The sequence below is a fragment of the Mauremys reevesii genome, linkage group 15, assembly GCF_016161935.1.
Source record: "Mauremys reevesii isolate NIE-2019 linkage group 15, ASM1616193v1, whole genome shotgun sequence".
NCBI lineage: Eukaryota > Metazoa > Chordata > Testudines > Geoemydidae > Mauremys > Mauremys reevesii.
In genome coordinates this window covers 32709610-32730300 of record NC_052637.1, presented here as the reverse complement: position 1 = coordinate 32730300, position 20691 = coordinate 32709610, and the positions used below count along the sequence as shown (strand labels likewise).

At 39.1% G+C, this 20691-nt stretch overlaps 2 protein-coding genes across 12 annotated transcripts in view; one reads left to right on the top strand and one right to left on the bottom strand.

The window, feature by feature from the left end:
- The window catches only part of LUC7L3 (LUC7 like 3 pre-mRNA splicing factor), a 38326-nt gene extending 35657 nt beyond the window's left edge, over positions 1 to 2669 (bottom strand). For all 5 annotated transcript variants that reach the window (XR_005588396.1, XM_039501181.1, XM_039501182.1 and 2 more), the window contains exon 1: positions 2405 to 2669. Coding sequence is in view for 4 of the 5 variants with exons in the window: in XM_039501181.1 (XP_039357115.1) it covers positions 2405 to 2503 (99 nt within the window). In the remaining variant the exon portion in view is untranslated. The remainder of the gene's footprint in view (positions 1 to 2404) is intronic.
- ANKRD40 (ankyrin repeat domain 40) lies at positions 2001 to 19738 on the top strand. Of its 7 annotated transcripts, XM_039501187.1 has the most exons (8): positions 2763 to 2957; positions 3925 to 4152; positions 4692 to 4729; positions 6445 to 6607; positions 12125 to 12273; positions 13372 to 13860; positions 15079 to 15260; positions 18295 to 19738. In XM_039501187.1, the coding sequence occupies exons 4-8, from the start codon at positions 6474 to 6476 to the stop codon at positions 18439 to 18441; spliced, it is 1101 nt and encodes a 366-aa protein (XP_039357121.1). In that variant the 5' UTR covers positions 2763 to 2957; positions 3925 to 4152; positions 4692 to 4729; positions 6445 to 6473; the 3' UTR covers positions 18442 to 19738. The 7 variants fall into 7 exon arrangements, with proteins under 7 accessions (XP_039357122.1, XP_039357121.1, XP_039357119.1 ...); XM_039501188.1 differs by lacking the exons at positions 2763 to 2957; positions 3925 to 4152 and adding an exon at positions 2001 to 2025; XM_039501185.1 differs by lacking the exon at positions 3925 to 4152.
- Positions 19739 to 20691: the final 953 nt, after the last annotated feature.

The window sequence follows — 20691 nt, the reverse complement described above, 5'->3', positions numbered from 1 at the left end:
ACTTTGCTATATGCACCTATTATGCTTATAACCACATGGCAAGAGAGAGATTACAGACTGTCTAGTTCTCCTAACAAGTGCTTTTCTTTTTTCATGATATGCAACATCCAACTAGAATAAGGGATAATGAGAACTCTTAACTATGTTGGGCCATTTTCCTGGAAAACTGAGGTATTAGCAATTATTTGTGGTTATGGCACATCGTAGTAACAGTATATTAAACACAGTTTAGGCAATTCCTTCACTCCAAAAGTTATGCTAAAGTGGTTTGCTAGCGATGTAAATAAATAGCACTTATTCAATTGTCTTGCAACTTTTTACTGTTACAACATGTGAACCTTCTAAAGTCCCCCAATCGAAAGTAAAAGGTCCAATATACTGCTGAATTCTCTCTCTCTCAGGTCTCACATTTGAATAGACTCTAGAATGGCAGAGTGCCACAAAGAAATACTTAACATTTTACATCCAATTATCTCACACCTGTTCAGAAATCTTAATCCTTGAACATGTCTATGTGGTAGGCAAGTATTACTCCCCATTTTACAGATGAGAAAACTGAGGCACAGAGAAGTAACTCATCTATGGCTCCCACAACAATTTAAGGGCTTGCCTGCACAGAGAAATTAAATTTACTGGCAGAACTATCCCAAGATCCAATTACCAAGATCCAATTACCACACACAATTCAGTTCTTACTACATTACTTCAAAATAGCTTGGACAAATTACAAAGAAGAAAGACATAAAAATGAGTAACCTCATGAGCATTATTATGACAGTGTTTAATGTTTTGTATTGTAATGTTTTCACTTTGTTCTGAAGTACTAAAACCTACACACTTCGCAATGTTTTCCAACTCCAGTGAAAACACACCCAATCCAAAATGCTAACAGCAGCCCATGCTTCGGGCATGGTTCTTTTAATCCTCCTCCTACCAAAAACCAAAGTACTCTTCGCAATTACAGGATAATGGTTCTTAAACTTCCTGAAGACAAGAGTACACTATTATCTAATAACAGTTTGATTGTTTTTTCACTAAGATGGCATGAGAGAGAAAAATCAGCCTTCTAATAGGAGCCTTGCTTTAACCTTTCCTGAACCATGTAGAGATTCTAGACCTACAGAATACTGAGATCCATTGTTGTAAATGTACTGCTCTTGCACTACATAATGGCTTTCATTTAGATAAATAAAGAGCTTTGGACTATGTTTTTACAATTAGTTCATAAATGCAAGAGAATTTGTATGCATTGTTAGGCTATGTCTATACTATGCCGCTTTTAGCAACACGACTGCACTGCTATAGCCATGCCATTAAAAGGCGCGTAGTGTAGCTGCTGTTTGTTGGCAGGAGAGAGCTCTAAACAAGAAATTATCTGGGAGGGGGGAAAAACACCCTCTTCTGAGCAGTTTAGTGCAGGAAATTAACACGTGACAGCCACCTATAAAGGAAATATTAAAGTATATTGCAAAGTAATAGTAATAATATTGTAAATGAAAAATCCAGAAATTCCAAGATAAATTTGATTTGTAGAAATAAAGCTCTCACATCAGCAAAATCTTCATTTCCAAAGAATCTCAAGTTCTTCATTTCCCTGTGTTCTTTAGCTAGTTAGCATGTCCGCTATACTATTCATCTCCCACCCCATCCCAACCAAACTGCAGTAAGGCCTACCCAGAGACTTCCTCCTCCTCAAACTCAGCAACGACCCCTTCCCCAAAAAAAAACCCAAACAAACAACAACAAAACCCTCCACATTCTAGAAACAGACAGGCTTTAAGAAACTTTTCCTTCATCCAAGGCAAAACAACTCTCTCCCGTATAAAGAGCTCAACACAGACGCTCCCATCATCCTTCCTCCCCTGCGACCCCCGCCACCAGCAGACCCCCCCCCCCCGCCACCCACTCATTTTCCTCAGCTAATTATTTAACGACACAAATCGCCTCACATAGGTAAGAGCAATCCCTCATGCACTAAGTTCCGAGCAGAGCCACGAGCCAGCTCCCCCACGCCCCCCAACCCTGGTATGAGCAGACCCCTTCCTTTCCAATCCTCCTCAGTCAGGCTACTACGGATCCTCTCCTTCCGGCCAGGCTATTCCTCATAGCGGCTCCCGCCTCCCATCCAAGCCGAGCCAGGCCCTCCGTACTGTCCTTCCCAACCTCCCGCCTGCTCCTGGTCTCCAGAGACATGAAGGGCCCAGCCCGATTCCAGAGCCTTGGCCCCAGCCTACTCCTCCCAGCGAGAGCCCCGCAGAAAGCGCCCCCCACCCCCAAGTGCCCTCATCTCTGCGGCCACAGCCCCCTCCCCGGGCTTAGGTCCTCCGCGGCGCGTGCGGGTGACTACGACAAAACCAGGCCTTGGGGGCCGGGAGCGGGGAGGAGGCGGCTCCGTTTCACTCACGCTCTCGTGGTCCCACCGCACGTTGCTGCGCTTCTCGTCGGGGGCCAGGTTCCTGTCCCGGCCCATGAGCTCGTCGAGGAGCTGGGCGGCCGATATCATCGTGTCCTGATGCCCGAGTGGCCCCTTGCCAAGCACCACCGCCTTCGCCCCCCCTGCTCCTTCCCCGACCGACCGCTTGCTCGGGCTGCCGCCGGAGTGACAGAGACAAAATGGCGGCGGCGGCGGCGCCGCTCCTAGCTCTTCCCACAATACAACGCGCGCCGGCCGCGTTCTCGCTAACCGCCCATGGGGCCTGTCAGGGCTTGGGCCTCTCAGTCACATAGGCCCCATCCCCGGCCTTGCTCGCTGGCGAGCGGTGCTGTCTTTGTGACGAGGGCCTCGCTCAGGTGTCTCTCTCCCATGCACCCCGATGCTGAGGGAGGAGGGTGGCAGTAAATGTGCTCGGAGCCTCTCACGTTGCAGTGCCTCTCTCTGAGACAGGCGGCGTCAGCCATCCTGCTATGGAAAGACACCTCCTCCGCCATGCAGGTCGGGGCTTTGCGGCGAGAGGGAGGTGTGCTCCAACAGCAAGATCCACACAGAGGTTGTTTGTAACCTTGGAGGAGCTAGTTAATGCCAAGCCTACATCCCCCAGCTGGGAGCAACTTACCTCAGCTACCCGCATGGAGGTACCACTGCCTGTGCCTTGTCTACACTAGGAACTTACATCGGCATAGCTACGTCACTCGGGAATGTGAAAATCCACACCCCAGAGAGGCAGCTGTACCAACCTAACCACTGTGTAGACAGCGCTAGGTTGACCACATTGACCTATCTACCACCTCTCGAGTCTGGTCTACGCTACAGACTTACATCAGCATAACTACATCACTCAGGGGTGTGAAAAGTCCAAACCGTGAGCAACATAGTTATACTGTCCTAACCTCCGTTTTAGACAGTGCTATGTCGGCGGGAGAGCTTGTCCCGTCGACATCGCTATTGCCTCTCGGGGAGATGGATTTACTACACTGACAGGAGCGCTCTCTCCCATCGGCACAGAGTGTCTTAATTAAAGCGCAACAGTGGTGCAGCTGTGCCAATGCAGCATTGTAAGTGTAGACCTGCTCTTAGCAAGGTGAATTACCTATGGTGATGGGAGAACTCCTCCCATAGGCATAGGTAGGTCTGTACTGAAACACTCCATCAGTGGTGCAGCTGTACTGCTGTAGCATTTAAGTGTAGACACACTCTCACTCCAGTTAACTGTCTCGATGTCAAGTCACAGGTGGTTTTGCAGAAAAGGCACAGTCATGCTGTTGAGAGACATTGTGGCACCACCGCAACACAACTAGGCTTTGCACCTCTGAGGTCACAAAAACAAGACATGGCTGGGCTGGATTTGGGAAGGGGAGCACAGAACAAGGGGAAGGAGATGGTTCCTTGGAGGGAATGGGGCTCCCTGGGCAAGAACAACAGCCAACAGGGTGAGGAATGGATGCTGGGGAGCTGACGTCATGAGCTCTTTTTTCTGCTCTCAGCAGATTGTTGGTCTGGTAGAAAACAGAAGCTGTGGCTTAAGGGCTCCTGCTGGGGAGCCAGTGGGAGGAGGAGCAGCATTAGCACCATGGAGGAGGAGGAAGATGCTGCAGCAGCAGCCTGTGAGGTGACTCAGATGACAAAACCCAGGACTTTCAGTGTACCAGGAGGACTTACAGATTTCCTGGGACACCATCTTAAAAAAAGGGATGATCCTGGGAAAACCTGAACAGGTAGCAACCCTAAACAGAACACAGTGGAAAGAGGTTGCACTGCAAAACAGTGAGGTGCCATGGCCTCATGAGAGACCACAGTGACATGGCACAGCATTGAGAGATGTCACTGGCTTCAGATATCATTGTGTCTTAGACATATCCATCCCTATGGTGTTGATTATTTATAATTATTACATTGATTATTGAGCATCAGTGATATGTTCATTGCTGCATTAACACATCTGTCCCAATCAATGGTTAAAATAGATCAAATCAGGAAGGAGGTGCTTTCATCACCACAACCAAGGAGGAATGGGGAAGATATAGAGGGAGTGCTGTGTACAAAAAGCAGGAGGAGGAAGAGATGCTTCTCTCTAGTTTTAGAAAGGAGGGGGAGTTGTGCTGTCCTTCACTTCTTCTTTCTTTAACCCCTGGTTCTGACCCTGCCTTCAGAGCCACATTAATGTTGCCTTGTCCAATAGGAGAATTGAGGCCATAGTGGCTTTGGAAAAACTCACAAGTAACTTTACTCATGTAAACTGTCTCATTGATTACAGAGGCCTGGCATAACTCTACAAATGTTGGACTGTGTCAGGTACTGTATGTCCTAGAGTGTAATAGAAATTTGCTCATATATTAAAATTATTTTTTGTTTTGTTTTGCTTTCAAAATTCCCTTGTAGTGTTTGCAATCCAAACATTGCAGCCTGATGCTAATGCATGAGAACCAAAAAATGACACTAAGAAATAAGTAAAAAATGACTGTAGTCTATTTTAATGTTTCAAGTTGGATGAAGTGCAGAAAGTAAATATATATAATAAATGATGTAATGTGAGATAGACAGTTACTGTTATTTAATTAAATCTAAAATATTGGGTGTGATTCTGCTCTCGCGCTAGTATATGCCAGAAGCACCTCCTCTGAAGTCAGTGTACTTACCAATATAAACTTGATGTAAAATCATAAGAATTAGGTCCATTACTCAAAACAGTGGTAAAAAAGTTGCTTTTTAAAAATGAGATTTTTCTGTTGATTGTGTCAACATGTTTTGTAAAAAAGGTGGCTCTACTGATTTAATTTATTACTAGTCACATATGTAATTCTCTTTAGAGAATCAGGGCCTCAGTAGACCCCCTGCACTTGCACAAAACCCTACTGAAGTCACTGAGGTGTGTGCAGGCCCAGGGGTCTGTCCCCACAGTTTTCCTTTCAGGATCAGGGCCATAGACGCTATCAGCCATTACAGAACAAGTTATTTTAAATAGCTCTAAATAATTGTTACAATGATGTAATTACTTACTTGAATAATTCTTATTAATGTTGAGATCCCATTACTTCGGTGAAACTATTTGCATGAGTAAGGATTAGGCCATTAAATCTATACTAGATTATAGAGTTTATTTTAGACTAAGGGCCAGATTCTGGCCCCCAATACAGCCCCTTTGTGCTTCTCCTGTGGCCCAAAATGGCCTTAAAGGTGCTCTAGGTCAGTGTAGCTGTTATGAATTTTCCCAGCATGCAGGACTCCCCAGATGCCATGATACAGCTGGTGCAGGTCAGCTGGACCTGAAGATGGAGTCCTAAGTGTGTATTTTAACTTGTGTTCTATAAGAAGATAGTTGTGAAATAGTGTTTTTCTCTCCCATCTCTCTCATTATTTGACTTAGAATGAATAAAGAAAATTAGCACAATAGTAAAAACAATGTGAATTGGTTGAATCAATTGTAGTCCCAATCCTACAAATTGTTCTGCTGGATGGACCCATGTTCCCCACATGGAGACTTCACTTGATTTCAATGGGGCTACACATAGGTGCTAAGCTACTAGGCAGAACAACTTGCAGTTCTGGGGTGGTAGAAATAAATAATGTTGTGGTAGAAGATATTCTACATTCAAAATTCTTTGTATATTAAGCAATAATTCATTTTAGTTGAATAAAAATAATAAAGTATGAGCCTGAATATATCTGATGAATTATACAGCAAATAGGACAGCTACAGCCAGGAATTGCATGCAGGGCTGTTGGTAGGAACTAAAAATCTAGGTCAGAGAGTTGTCACAGATAATAGAGTCCCCCTGAGAAGAGTTTAGGAAACAGCAACAAACTAGAGATACTGTACTATGCAGTTGTCTTTAATGTTCTTCAGAAATGTGTGGCTCTATCTGATTTAAATGTAACAGATAGAAAGAATCAATATATGAATTTAAAATTAAAAGAAGAAGAGACACCTCTTATTATGCAGGGTTAATTTTATCTTTGCTGCTCAGTATTTTAGCTTTATAAAATGTTAAATCACCTTCAATTAGCAGCTGCTTAACAATAAAGTGACCTTAGAAAGATGACAACTTTTATAGAGGAGAAAGAACTCCAGGAGAGACTGAGAGAAGCAGCTGCTTTGGGAGATATTGGGGAGGTCCAAAGACTGGTGGAATTCGGAGTGAATGTCAACTCTCAAAACGAAGTCAACGGCTGGTAAGCCTTTAACTGGAATGAATGAAGTGTATTTTTAAAGGTTAATAAAACTGACAGTTGCAGATACTGTAAAGAACATTTAAAGATCCTTTTATTTTTAGTCTGCTAATGGTATAGTGGACGTTATATATGTCTTTCATATGAAATATACTAATGCAAGGCTATCCAGTGTTGACAGTTTGAATTCTGAGTGTAATTTAAATGTCCTATCTAAACTTTGCCTAATCCTCCCTCATTAGAGATGCTTTAAAATTATTCTAAAAGGAGGAAGTAATGGTATTGTTGATAATTGCTGTTCTAGGCTTACATTATTTTGTTTCAAAAGTTTTGATCCTTGGTCTCTGATTTTTGATCAGTTCAATGTGTTACCCCTTTCTATTACTTATACTCATGGGATTAGGAAAGCTGGCTGCACAAACACAGCACAGTAAAACAACATTCGGAAAGTAAACCTCAGACCTGCCAAGCTCGCTCATTTTTAGAGAGGCTTATTTTGAGTTACTTTTAAGGCAGCTTTTAAAATAACTTCCTGTTATGAGAAAAGATCTTGCAGTGTGTTTCAGTGAGATACGTAAAGTCTCACAGATTTTTTTTTTGTTTTGACGTCTCATTCAAATACCACTTGACAACCCTAAATCCTGAAACTCTTCTATAATGAACCATACACACACCAGTCATAGAAAATGTTGTTTTTTTAAACTCTCTTAAACATGATTTTAACAATTCAGGCATTCTTGAAGATTGTTTTACCTGGATTAGATTCAGTTTATATCTTTATGTGGATTACTGTGCTGTGCTTACATAAGTGAAAATAGAAAGTATGAAATAGAAAGGACAATAAACTAGAATTTAAAAAACTAAGGGCCTGATTTTCAGATGTGCCAAGTTCCCATGACAGCTGTTACAGTCAATGGGAGCTGTGGCTGTTCAGCACTTGTGAAAATCAGGCCTTATATGATTTGCTTTCTTTTTTTCTTAAAGAATAGAATTAGGTAGTGATTTTTCTCCCATTTCACTTTCTCATTATTTCCATATGCATAATAAACGGCTGCTCATTATCAAATCAGTTTGTTCAAAAAACTGGCATTAAGACAACAAACCAAAACCTGGCATAAAATATATTTTTAAAAAATTGCTTCTTGTTCTGTACTTTGGCTATAATCGTGTCTTCCATATTCTTTGAGTCTGTGTGCAGAAGCTGCATCTCTGGAATGGGTCTTATGTATAGGTCTGATCCTGAGAAGTGCTGAATACTTGCAGCTGCTATTTACATAAATGGGATGTGTGGGTGCACAGTACCTCTCTGTATTAGACTACATTAAATCCTCGTGAAATGGTCAGAATTAAACCCTAAATTAGGCCAGAGTTGCTGAGGTTTACATACAATTGGAGCAAATAGTGGTTGCAATTGTGCACCGAGAACCATGTGGCTGTATCCGTGCACTCGTGCAGAGTTCTGATGTTGTCATTGGGGCTCAACATGGGCACAAGAATGTATCTGTGCAGTTCTCAATACAGGCTCATGATTTAAAGTGGAAGCTGTGTGAATCTAAGCATTTATATCAAACATCTCCTTAGTACCTGAAGCTTTTAGATTGTACCTGTTTTTTGGCCCAAACCCACAAGGCCTGGTGACTTGGCAGAATTTTACTTCTGAACTCAAAGTGACATGCAAAGGGATTGAATTCAAAGATTTTGCACCAAGTCCAAAGAAACAAAACAGCCAGAGCTTCACAGACCTCTTCTCAGATGCCATGGGATTTTTGTTGTAAATAATATAGGTGTTCTTTCTGTTGAGTTATAACAATTATTTCGGCACACTTAAAAATAGTGGTTTTTACCTCAAATGCATAGTCCAGTCGTGGACTACAGTACTTTACGGTAACTATCATATCTTATGGCATTGTCTCCAGCTGAAAGCAGATGGTTTGCAGTTAAATGCCTGTGAAAAGAACGAGGTTATGGTGGGGGACATATCTTAGTTTTATCTAACTATCCTGAAAACTCCTATCTGTGTTGCTCTTATGTTTTTTCATCTTGTACCCATTTAGTGCAACACCCCAAACAATAGTATATTAAGACATTATGGATATGAAGTCAAGCACACAAAATCAGGAAATTTTAAAATGATGGTCCTTGCATCGTAGTATACATATCTATGTAACTTTTATGATTCTTTACATTAAATATATATTGAGGCATACATCTAACAACATATGCTTAACATTGGTGCTATGGTAATATTAATAATAATTAATAATGTAGATACAAGGGAGCTGATTCACAGAGACTTGTTGTGCAACCTCCTCTTTCTGTCTTATCCATTGGACTTTTTGATTGATTGATTGTTTTTTAAATGCCAGGTATTTCACAACCCTAACTCAGACACCTTTATAGGAAAGCAGCAGCTGTTCAATGCAGCAGGGATGGAGTGATTAAAATTAAAGGTCCAGATCCCCAAAACTCTGCTTTTGAAAACATAACTGCTTCTTTCTAGATCTCTAAAAGCGAGCTGAGCTCTTTTGAAAATCTTGTCCCAATTGTGGATGGTGAGCATTTTTGAAAATCTGGCTCTTAACATTTCACATGCAGACGTATTCCTATTGCAAACAACACTGTAACATTTTGATTTTCACTCTTGGAATTTTTGTACAGGGACTAATTTCTGTACAGGAGTTCCATTTCTAAGTGAGTTACCCATCAATTTAATCACATTTCTGTTTGAAATTTTTTCATTTATCTACTGTTGTTACAAGTAGCTCCTAAAATTACTACAACTAAAAGAGATTAAAGGGAGGGGGGGAATTCTCTATTTCATTTTCAGTTTACATTGTGCATTTGACATCACTTTATGTTTAGTCATCTTTGACTGTTGTTTTTCTGGGACTTTGAAACAGCAATAGGATAAAAAATGTTTGAAAAATGGGAAAATAGTATAAAATTACTAAAATTGGCAAGTGATAAGTGTAGTACTAGCAACTGTCTTTAACACAATTTTGAATTTAAAAAAAATATGTGAACTGCCTCAGGAACAAAAACTTGAGAATATTGTGTGGTTTTATAAAATATACACCAAAGATAACCAAATGATAATTAAGACAGGCCCTAACTTGCTTCTATATAACCCTTGATAGGGACTAATTTTTTTATATAATTAAAAAAAAAAACCTACATTTGTTTTAACAGCTGTTATTTCTCCTAAAAAGAAACATCACAAAGCACATCTGAATGACAAAAGATAATTGATAAACACTCATCAAGAGAGGTAGTGTGGGCTAATGGATAGGCAATGAGCTGGGAGACAAGAAATAAAGGTTTTGTTCCTGGCTCTACAACTGCTTGTGACCTTGCGCAACTCATTTCACCCCTCTGGGTTTCTATTTCTCTTCCCATCCTTTGTCTGTCTTTTCTGTTTAGATTGTAAACCTTTTGAGGGAGGGACCTTTTGACTCTTATTATGTGTATGTAGATTGTCTAGCACAGTCAGGCACCGGTCACATCTGGGGACGCTAGGCACTACTGTGATATATAGACACACACACACACACACACACACAATTATTATTATTTATCACAGCAGTGGGTTTTTTAATCTGGGCCCCAATTCTACACAACAGCACTTACTACAGTGAGTAATCTTATTGCCTTGTATTCTGTGGGGCTTCTTCCATAAAGAAATACTAAACCCAGTGGTAAGAATTTGCACAATTAGGCCCTTTGTTTCTTGTAGGAAAGTCTTAATCATACTGGCATATAAAACAAGCAAGATTTTGTGTGTACTTTGCTTTCTCTTGCTTTAATTAGTCTGATCCTCACATGCATGCATGAGGTTTTATAACTACCATACTATTTCCTCCCATCAGCCCCTTCTTCAGGAGCAAACAATACCAAACAAACAAACAAAAAAAGCAACAACTGCAAAAACTCTTGATGTCATAGATGGTGCTGTTGGGCAGAACACAACATAGTCTAAAGTTTAAAGTCAGACAGGTGTGACCACACCTTTTCCTTAACAAACAAATGCTTCCTAGAGCAGGACTTTGGACTGAAGTGGATCTTTTGACCTACATAAGTTTTCTAATAGATTTTACACCACTTCTGTCTCACTCTTCTTGTATGTAACTCTAAACTCCTAAGATTCAACATCTTTTCCTCTCCTTTCCGTTAGTCTGGAGAAGAATTAAGGATTTTCATGCAGTTTAAAGAACAGCATTGGGAAGGGTGGTGGAGAAACAGCACTAGAAAACCATTGAAACTAGGATACTGCTCTTAAGCTGTGAGGTAGTGCTTTGTGGGGGAAATGGGATGGCCATACAGTTTTTGCATATAACAATATGCAGACACATTGTAAACTCTTATAAACACCAGGGAGACTGACCCTCCCCTACATTTCTTCAGGGGATCAACTCTGGGGATTCCGCTAAAGAACCACCACCATCCAGGGAAATGTGTCTGCCTGAACCAAAACCCCACAGCCCTTCTCTGTGGGTGAATTCTTTCCTTCACCAAAATCTCTGTCTGTATGAAGTAGGGGTATGTTGTTTGGAGTATATATTTTCTCCCTTGCCAGTATCTAAGAATTTCTTTCTTGCGGTTGTTATGCTGACAAATCCTATACTCCTTACTAGGGGTTTTGCCTGAGTAAAAACTGCAGGATCAGACTCTGACTCTAATTGTGTTATTCACTGTATCGCTGTAAAGCCACTAGGACTACAGTTTATATGAAAGTTGTGATGGGGAAAAGTGTTGAAATTGATCCACTAAAAAATTTAGAGTTCTGCAAAGCTATTTATTGGGAATTTACCAGTGTTTCTGTCAGTGTGATAATTTGGTGAAAACCAGTGTAATATGAAAGCTCAATTCTTCTTTTGGTTGTAAGGAATGGAAAATGTCCTGGTGAGGCATTACTACAGAAAATAAAAAAATATTCTAATCAACTCTGTTTTGAGATTTAATCAAATTGAAATCAGATTTGGTTTTCTGAATATCTTTGCTCAGGAACTAGTCTGTTTCATTTTGGTTGGAGTGGTGCAGAGAAAAAAAATTATTTCTTTTGATTAACAAAATTAAACCTATTTCTATTAATTTAAATTATCAGTTGAAAAATGGTTCTACTGTTAAGCTTGTAATATATCCTGTCATCTTCTTTTGAAAAACAAAAGTAAAAAGACACAGAAGGATGACAGCTATTTATATTCTTGAAATTAGTTTTAGCTTTTAGAAGCTAAAAGGTGAGAGATTTAGTTAAACTTTAAAGCAAAAACCATCTGCTGTTGTCAAAAATAGTAAAGTTGGTGGTAAAAGCATTACTGCAGGGAAAGACTATCAGCAGGTGTCACTGCAGAGTACAAGAAAATTTCAAGGAATGTATCTCAGCTTGGTAATGTATATTACAAATGAATGATGTTCTTTTTGTGGAAAGCTAGGCCTTGGCTTTTTTATACACAGATGGTATGAATAAAATTCATCTCCTGTAGCATGGTTATATCATATAGCACCAACATTTTCCTTCTGCAGGACTTGTTTGCACTGGGCATGCAAACGGAACCATGCTCAAGTGGTTTCTTATCTGATAGAGTCTGGCGCTGATAAGGAGATTGTCACAAATAAAGGAGAAATGCCAGCCCAGTTAACCTCAAAGAAAGAGATTAGGAAAACATTGGGAGGTAAGTTTATTAGTTAATATAAAAACTTTGAAGACTCCAGTAATGACCTATTTTAATAATTATGGTCCTGTTCTGTTGTGCTTTTGCGGGGTTGCTGAATCTGTATTTAAAAGCTTACAGTTCTGTGGCAGTAATTCCCATTTGGCCTTCAGAGTCTTTACTGAGAAAGAAACCACAACTTCAGGAATGTTGGTTCAACAGGGCTTTTATGGTGACATTTTTTTCTGTATGTGGGAGGGAAAAAAGCTTAATTTTGAAAAATGAAACTGTCACAGAATTTGTTTACTACAAACATTTGCGGTTTGATACATATTTTCAAATGGAGATAAGGAGAGGGAAATCTTATCAAAGCCTTTAGTGTACATGACTGATAAGTCCATAAAATATCAGGAAGCTTATTTAAGGGGTTAACTGCATTGATCTCAATTGAAGATTAGTATCTTATTCCATAAAAGTATAGTGATAGAGTAGCAGCTCCAAGGGATCCAATAGTATATTATGCTTGTAACTATCAAAGTAGCAATGTTGCTACTAAAGATGAGAATTAGTTTGAAGCCTGTTCAGAATCTTTGAGTTTCTCCTACCTTTTTGCACTCCTTTCTTTCTGATTTCTGCCTTTGTTAATATCTATCTACTGTTGAGTCAGTAGTTCTTTCAGTTCTAAAGATACTGTATACTCCCCCCCTCCCGGTATTCACAGCAAACCTGAACATCTATTGCCCTCCATTTATTCCTCTGGTTTATGCCCATTATGAAGACAATGAAGTTATGCCAGCTGATAATATGGCACAAAATATTGGCCACAGGACATTTTTCTTAAAAGATGGCAGATTCTCTATCAGTCCAAGTGTTTAGGGGGAAAGTAGAGGTGTTTGTGGAGTATCCTAGTCACACAAGCTTTGTTTTTATGGAACCCCTTAGCACAGTTATGTGTACTGTACATAGAGCTTTAGAGCTCTTTGTTTTGTCTTATATCCTCTGTGTGGGTGTGTGTAAATAGTCTGAGTCTAAAAACCACAATGTACTAGGACAATTTTAGTCTCCTTAACCAGTCATAACTAACCTTATTCACTGGACTTTTTTTTCTTTCCTCTATAGTGGAAGACGATGAACTTGCAGATTTGAAGCAAGACTCAGACTTGCCAATTGTCCCAAATTATTTGGCTAATCCACCTTTCCCTTATGTTTATAACACAATGAGTAACAGCATTCCAGACCCTTCCATTGGCTCGCTGAATGGAAGCTTCCCCATATCCTTAGAATTGCAAGCTGTAGATTATCCCATTTCATTACCTGGAGTCAAAGCATGCACTTCTGCAACGTCTCAACATGAAAATGCTGCTTCTCCAGTGGCTGATAATAAAGATATGTCAACATCACCTGGAGCCTGCACTATGCCAGAATGCCCAAAGCCTGTAGTCCAGAATGGTCCCATTCACCAGGCATCTGTGTCTCAGAGCAGAAGTTTCCCTTCTCCAGCTGCATCTAAACAGCCTGTATCTCAGCAACAGAATGGCTCATGTATGGGGCCTATGCCAACATTTCAGCCATTTTTCTTCCCTGGAGCTTTCCCGTTTAATATGCAAGGTAACATTAAATTATGATTACATATTTTAAAAATTAATTGTACTATTCTTTTTTTGCTCTGTTCTTCCTGGATGCTGTCGTGTTGGAGAATGAAAATAGACTAGCCAATGTTATTCATGTCTATAGTACTTCTCTAGTCTTTCACTTTCATGTTCGTATACGTGAGGCATGATTCCTTGTTTGTGTCACAGACATTTCAGGGCATGTTTAAAAAAATTGTATCCGCTGGAATTTTTATTACAAATATCAATGAAAACATTTCTTACTCATCTAATGTTTTATAAAAATATACAGATGTGAGGATAGTCTAACACCGTAACTGTGGTACAGAACTCTAGACTCAAATACAAAACACAGGCCTATGTCCAATTAATTTGAGGGAAAAGCTTTGTTAGCTCAACCTGTACAGGGAGCTGACCACTTAATGTACAGAATTGCAGTTAAAAGGTCCAGACTTCTCTTTGAATGGGAGCTGTGAGAAGATCCATATAAATTTTAATGTGTGATCACCAATAACAGAGCACTGAGTTATGCAGTATTGGATTGCTCAGAAAATTGGTAATAGAAGATAAAAATGTTGCCAGCTGAAATCCAGTTCAGAGCAATAGGAAGTGGGTTTTTTACCCATGAAAGCTTATGCCCAAATAAATCTTGTTAGTCTCTAAGGTGACACTGGACTCCTCATTGTTCAGAGAGGTAGAAAATTAGATTATAATTTTATAAGTAATATTGTCCATATTTGATTATTACTATGGGTGTATATTGGCCTATATAAAATAAACTTGACTATCTCAGATAAGTTCCTAATGGGACTCCACAGAAACAGCTACAAGTGGTACCTTTGCAGTAGCTTCTCTGTGAAGGAATGAGAAACATGGAGACTGAGCTAGCCACCTCCTCACCTCTAGCAGTTGTCCTTTCAGACTAAGGTTGTGGGAAGTTGATGGGTTATGTGGAAGCTTACCTGACCACTGCCTGTGCTGTTCTTGTCCTGAATAGGATTTCAGTCTCCAGAGCTCAGAATCCAGCTCTTTTCACCTACATTCACATTAAATAAATCAAAAGTAATGAATGAAATGATTTTAGGGTAACATTTTGAGATTTATTAGTATTACTGATGTAATGAAGTCACATTTATTTTTTTCCAGTTCTTATTTGGATGATCATGCATGCTTATATGGAATAGATATTAATATCTGTATGTATATATTTTACTAGAACTGGTGCTTAAGGTGAGAATTCAGAACCTTACTCTTAGAGAGAATGACTTCATTGAAATTGAACTGGACAGACAAGAACTAACCTATAAGGAACTGCTCAGAGTGAGTTGCAGTGAACTGGGTGTTAATCCAGAACATGTAGAGAAGATTAGAAAATTACCAAATACGGTATTAAGAAAGGTAAGAACCTTCAGCTTTAAGCAAAAGTAATTTTTATTGCTGTTGTGAGCATCGTTAAAAATGCATCATTCATCCCTCAACCAACCTGCAATATTCCTTACATCTTTGAATATGAGATTTGGCGTACTGCTATTGTTGCAAAGTGGCAAACGTTGTGTTTTTAATGATGTTTGTTATCTTAGAGAAATATAGTAGATCCATAACCAGTAATGAGCTTTCTTATAATCCCCTGATCATGAACTAAGTGGGCTGTTATTGAATGTTTCAGGATCCATAGAAAAGGGATAAAACTTCTCAGTCAGATGCATACAAGACTGGTGGGAGTGCATCTGATGGTCACATCAGCCAGTCATGCATAGCTTGGGCCTGCAGCACTGAAGAAAGCTGCAGAGGTTGGATGGAGGATAAGATACCATCCACGGGGCTGGAATAAGGGAGGCTCTTGGCTATAACTGTACTGCCAGTTACTCTGCTGTTTAACATCATGTAGAAAGACATTAAGGAGAAGTCTTTGCATTATACCTGTCTTCCTCCTTTCGCTCCATCCACAAGTTAGGTCTAGGGCACAGAGCAGAAGAGTGGAAATCATATCTGCATTCTGGTTCCCACTGTGACTCCTTGTGTGACCTTGACCAAGTCAATGAACTTTTCTGTGCATCAAGATAAGAGCGGGATTGTAGTAGTTGGGTAATTCAGAGGGGTGTGGTGTTTGCAAAGTTCTTAGAGATCCTCAGATGGAGACCCTAAATGCAAGATATTCAACTTTACGGAATTATCTAATTTTCCCTCTTGCCTTCCAATCTTCAATTCGTGTTTCCTAAACTAGAGGGTTGTCTTGATTGCAAAGTCTCACAGATCCTGGGTCCTACAGTAAATGGTCCCCATCAGCATATTTCTCAATTTGGGATTGATCCACGATCAACCCATGCACTCACTGATAACACTATATTGCAAATATTGTGTTGAACAGTATTCTTTCATACTGGGAGGTTAAAGTCACAGCATCAACTGTAGCTGAATTGCCATGTTTTATTGACATCACCTTACTTCTGCGCTTTGAAAGACCTGCACTGATTTTAGCTATACAATGCGTGTAAGCCACTGAGAGCTGTGTGGCTAAATAAATCCTAAAGTAACTCTTTAAACATTTATTTATACTGGAATTTTTTTTTTGAAATAAGCTCCTTTCTGTAAATTGTACAGTGGAAGATCTTATTAAAGGAGAGCGCTTTGGGCTGCCACCGTGTTTCCTATTTAATAAAATAAGCTCCAAACCCTTAATTTCTTGATGGCTTTCCTGCACTGACATTCTGTACTGTGACACTTATATTTCACTTTTAACTATGTTCAGAAATTCAGTGTAATAACATATCCCATGACGTACTGTCATGAATGGTTGAAAGGTTTGATACTCAGATGAGCCTTACTAATCTAATTAAACTTTAAACATTCCTTTTAAAAAGCAACTAAATTGTAGAAAAAATGTTCTGAGTTAGGTACAGTTTGTGCAGTCCTTACACAGGCAAATGTCTTATTGAAGGGAATGAAACTTGCCTGCATAATAAATGGAAGACTTGGACTTTTTGTATCTGTTTTCCTAGTTCACTAGTGACCCTTCCTTCACCCTCAAATCCTTGGGACATTGTTGGCGTCAAATGGTGGAGCTAATCTGATTAGTGCTTGATTAACAGACTTCAGTGGACTGTACCTGTGCTCAGTATAAGAAGACATTCTGACTCTTCTTTGAAAGATTCATTTTCTTGGGTTGCAAAGGAATAAGTAGTTCTAAAATATGCCAGCTAAGTCTGACTGTTCAAAGAGTGTCGCTAATTCTTAGAGATTTTTGTCAGCAAAACTGGAGGACACTTGTTCTCTGAAATTACAAAAAAAGTAAGTCTTAATGCTGTCTAGTGACAAAGTGTGGCCACTCAGAGGATCAGAGCCTGATCGCTTACTTACAGTTTGTGAGTGCCTTCTTTTACTCTCTCTGACTTGCTTCAGCCAGGTCAGGAATGGGGTTGGTCGGTCTACTGCTTGCTCCAGAAGAAGCTGGCTTCAGGGCCTCTTGGAGTGGAAGCATGGATCAATGTGAGAGTTTTTGATGGGTCAGGGAGAAAGAAAAAAAGATTATTGGGGTGAGGGGTCCCAGAGGACCCTGTTCCAAGCTGTTTATAGATAGTATGCAACAAGCTTTAATTCCACTAATCATTTTTATTGCCTATCAATAATACTGAAGAACTCCTTTGAACTATAAATCTTCCTTTCATCTATTGGTAACCTTAATTTGTTGTACATTTGCTTGGCACATTAGTCTACAGTTGATACTGCATGTTGGAAACAAAAAGAATTAGAATTCCCGAATCACACAACAGTGAAACCAAACAGACTGATCACAAAGTGGTCAGTTGAGCTTATTGATACTGTGCACTTGTCTGAGGATCTCACAGCCCATTTGTATACATTTAGTTAACTAAGGTCTTGTCTACACTGGCACTTTGCAGCGCTGCAACTTTCTCGCTCAGGGGTATGAAAAAACACCCCCCTGAGCACAGCAATTTTCAGCGCTGTAAAGTGCCAGTGTAGACAGTGCATCAGTGCTGGGAGCTATGTGGCACGCTTTAACTTTGCCAGTGTAGACTAGCCATAGGCTCGCAGCACTCCTGTGAGAGGCAAGTTCTGCATCCATTTAACAGATCAGAATACAGAGGCAGAGAGCCGTAAAATGACTTTCTCAGAGTTACACAGTAGAAGAGCCAGGAGTCTCCAAATAGGAAACACTCTGCCACTTAAAATAACTACATTTTAAAAAGTATGAAATCTAAAGTAAATAGAATGCTAAAGTAATGCAACATGCAATAGAGTGTCTGCTTTATAGCTAGATAAGCAAAACGGAGTCAAACTACTGGGTGAATACTTGCCCCCTGCTAGCATACATCTGTGGTTTTTCCTCCTTAAATCTGCAAAACTGAACTCCTGTACAGTATTTATTGTGGATGCTACTAACATACTGCATTTTTAATTTATTTATTTAAAGGACAAAGATGTTGCAAGACTTCAGGATTTCCAAGAACTGGAGCTGGTTCTAATAATCAACAACAATAACTTTCTGTTTAGAAATGCTGCATCTACATTGACTGAAAGGCCTTGTTACAACAAGAAAGCATCAAAACTGACTTATTAACTATTTAAAGCAGCATAAAACAAAATATTTGTATCTTGTGCTTTAAAGGGATGGATTCAGTGTTTAAGCATTGAACTTATAAGGGCTAATATCCTAAAAAAATCTAGTTTATTACTTTTGAGATAAAGTTGACATGTCATGCACAGTTACAGCCTACAGCTCATCTCAGACTAACTTGCTCTGATATGAAACTGTGCTTATGAAAAGAAAGAATTCTCAGTCTATTCATGTAGCACTCTGTTCCTTACACAACAATAATCCCTGTAGAGTTAGAACCTCTCAAGGAAAAGCTTAGATTGTTCTAATAATTGTTAGCTATAAAATAGCAGAAGCACTTACGCTAAATGACAGAACATAAAACCCTTTTAGTGTTTGTACCAAATTACTTAATGCGCACAGACATCCCACTGTCATTAATGGGAGATACATGCGTGACGTGACAAGCAAACATACTCCTTGTTTAGGAGGAAAATGGAAGGATTTAAGTCTGTGGAAGAAGCACAAAACTCCATTTGTCTCATTTAAGTATTAAGTTACTAATTAGATGTGGTTTCTTAAACCGCATTTATAAATATTTCTCAGGTTGAAGATAAAAAATTATAGTTGTTACCCAAATTGCAAATATATCATTGACCAAAATAGCTAGGGTTTTTAAAATCTCATGGCTATTTCTCAACACATGGTATTGAAATGTTTGATAACAAAAGGTCCTCTCCCTCTCTCTTTTGTTGCTTTATGATCAAGAAGTTTCTCTAATGCTCCTTTAAAATGGCAGTTATTTTTCACTCCATAGACAAGTCAGTGTGATTTCCACATGAGAAAGGAGCAAAATATTGCAGTTCCGTTTTCCTCCAACTCATCCTTTCATGAACAAGATCTATCCTTGAAACCGTAAATTTATTATGTAAAAAAGAAACTAATCAGATGCTTAGCATTTTGAAAACTGGGATGCCATTTGAATCTTGGGATTTCTAGGCATTTTATTTCTTTTTCAAAGACAACTATTTTTTTTGTTTCTTGTTGCACGGTCACCTTTTCACATTCTTGCTAACTTAAATTCAGTGTTATGCTCCTCTGCTATGAAATCCTGGAATAAATACATTGGAAAACATTAAAGTTTAGTAATCTGTTAAGGACTTTTTTATCCAGTTTATTCACTTTTTTTTTTAAATTTACAAAACCATCCTCTTTAGAAGAAAGGATTTAATCTGTTAACCTAGCTATAGAAGTATGTACTGTACTGAGAATTGGATGGATGAATGCTCTAGATAACAGGGAGAACATAGTTGACTGTTGATATGAACTCCCCACTATTAAGATTTTTTCTTAGTGCCTTTCTTTTCCAAAGAACCTAACTTCCTAACTCTTAGTTAATTGGATTTAAGCACTACACATTCACTTAGGGTTTATAAAATGGGTAATATCAGTAGAACAGACTGTAACAAGAGAAGTCTCTTCTCATGGCATAAATATTAAAGCAGAGATGAGGTGCAGCCTGATCCAGTGACAATCTATTTCTTTTATACCAGCTTACTGATGTTGATCTAACCACTGTGATGGAAGTTTATATAGTAGAACAATTGCTTACCATATAATTACTGACTTGCATTCTTACTGACTGACAGAAGAGACCTATTTTAGGCTTTTGCCATTCAGAAGCCATTTTATCTGTAAAAGTACTGTAGTTTTTATGAATAAACTGGTATGCTTTACCAGTGAAAAGATCAGCCATTAGATTAACTGAATTCATTTGGTATAGTGATTATATTACGCAGTTGCTGGTAGCTATCTATGCATTCAAAGGAATATTTTTATACTTATACCTTATGCAATTTATAACTGAGCACATCAGCTTTGCTAACTGAATTAATCAAATAACTGCATCATGTGAACATTATTGTGTATGACCATCAAGGATTCATGATCTTTGTGCACTGCTACATGAAAATGTTTAAGTATTAAATGAATTGCTTGGCTCTAGATTCTTGTTTCTATTTAAGTTGTATTCTTTTTATAATTAATAAATTATTATTATTTTTATGTTCTCAAAGATGGACATAGATTTTTTCTTTAACTCATAGAAAAAGAATTGCAACTTTTCTACTACATAAACTGCTTTCTGTGGTGGTTGGTGTAGGAAATTGAAGACCAGAAAAATGGAAATCACTTCAGATCCTGAGGACAATCACTACCGCTAAAACTTCTCCTTTATCATTATTCAGCCTAATCATCATCCAATGGAAAGTGTTA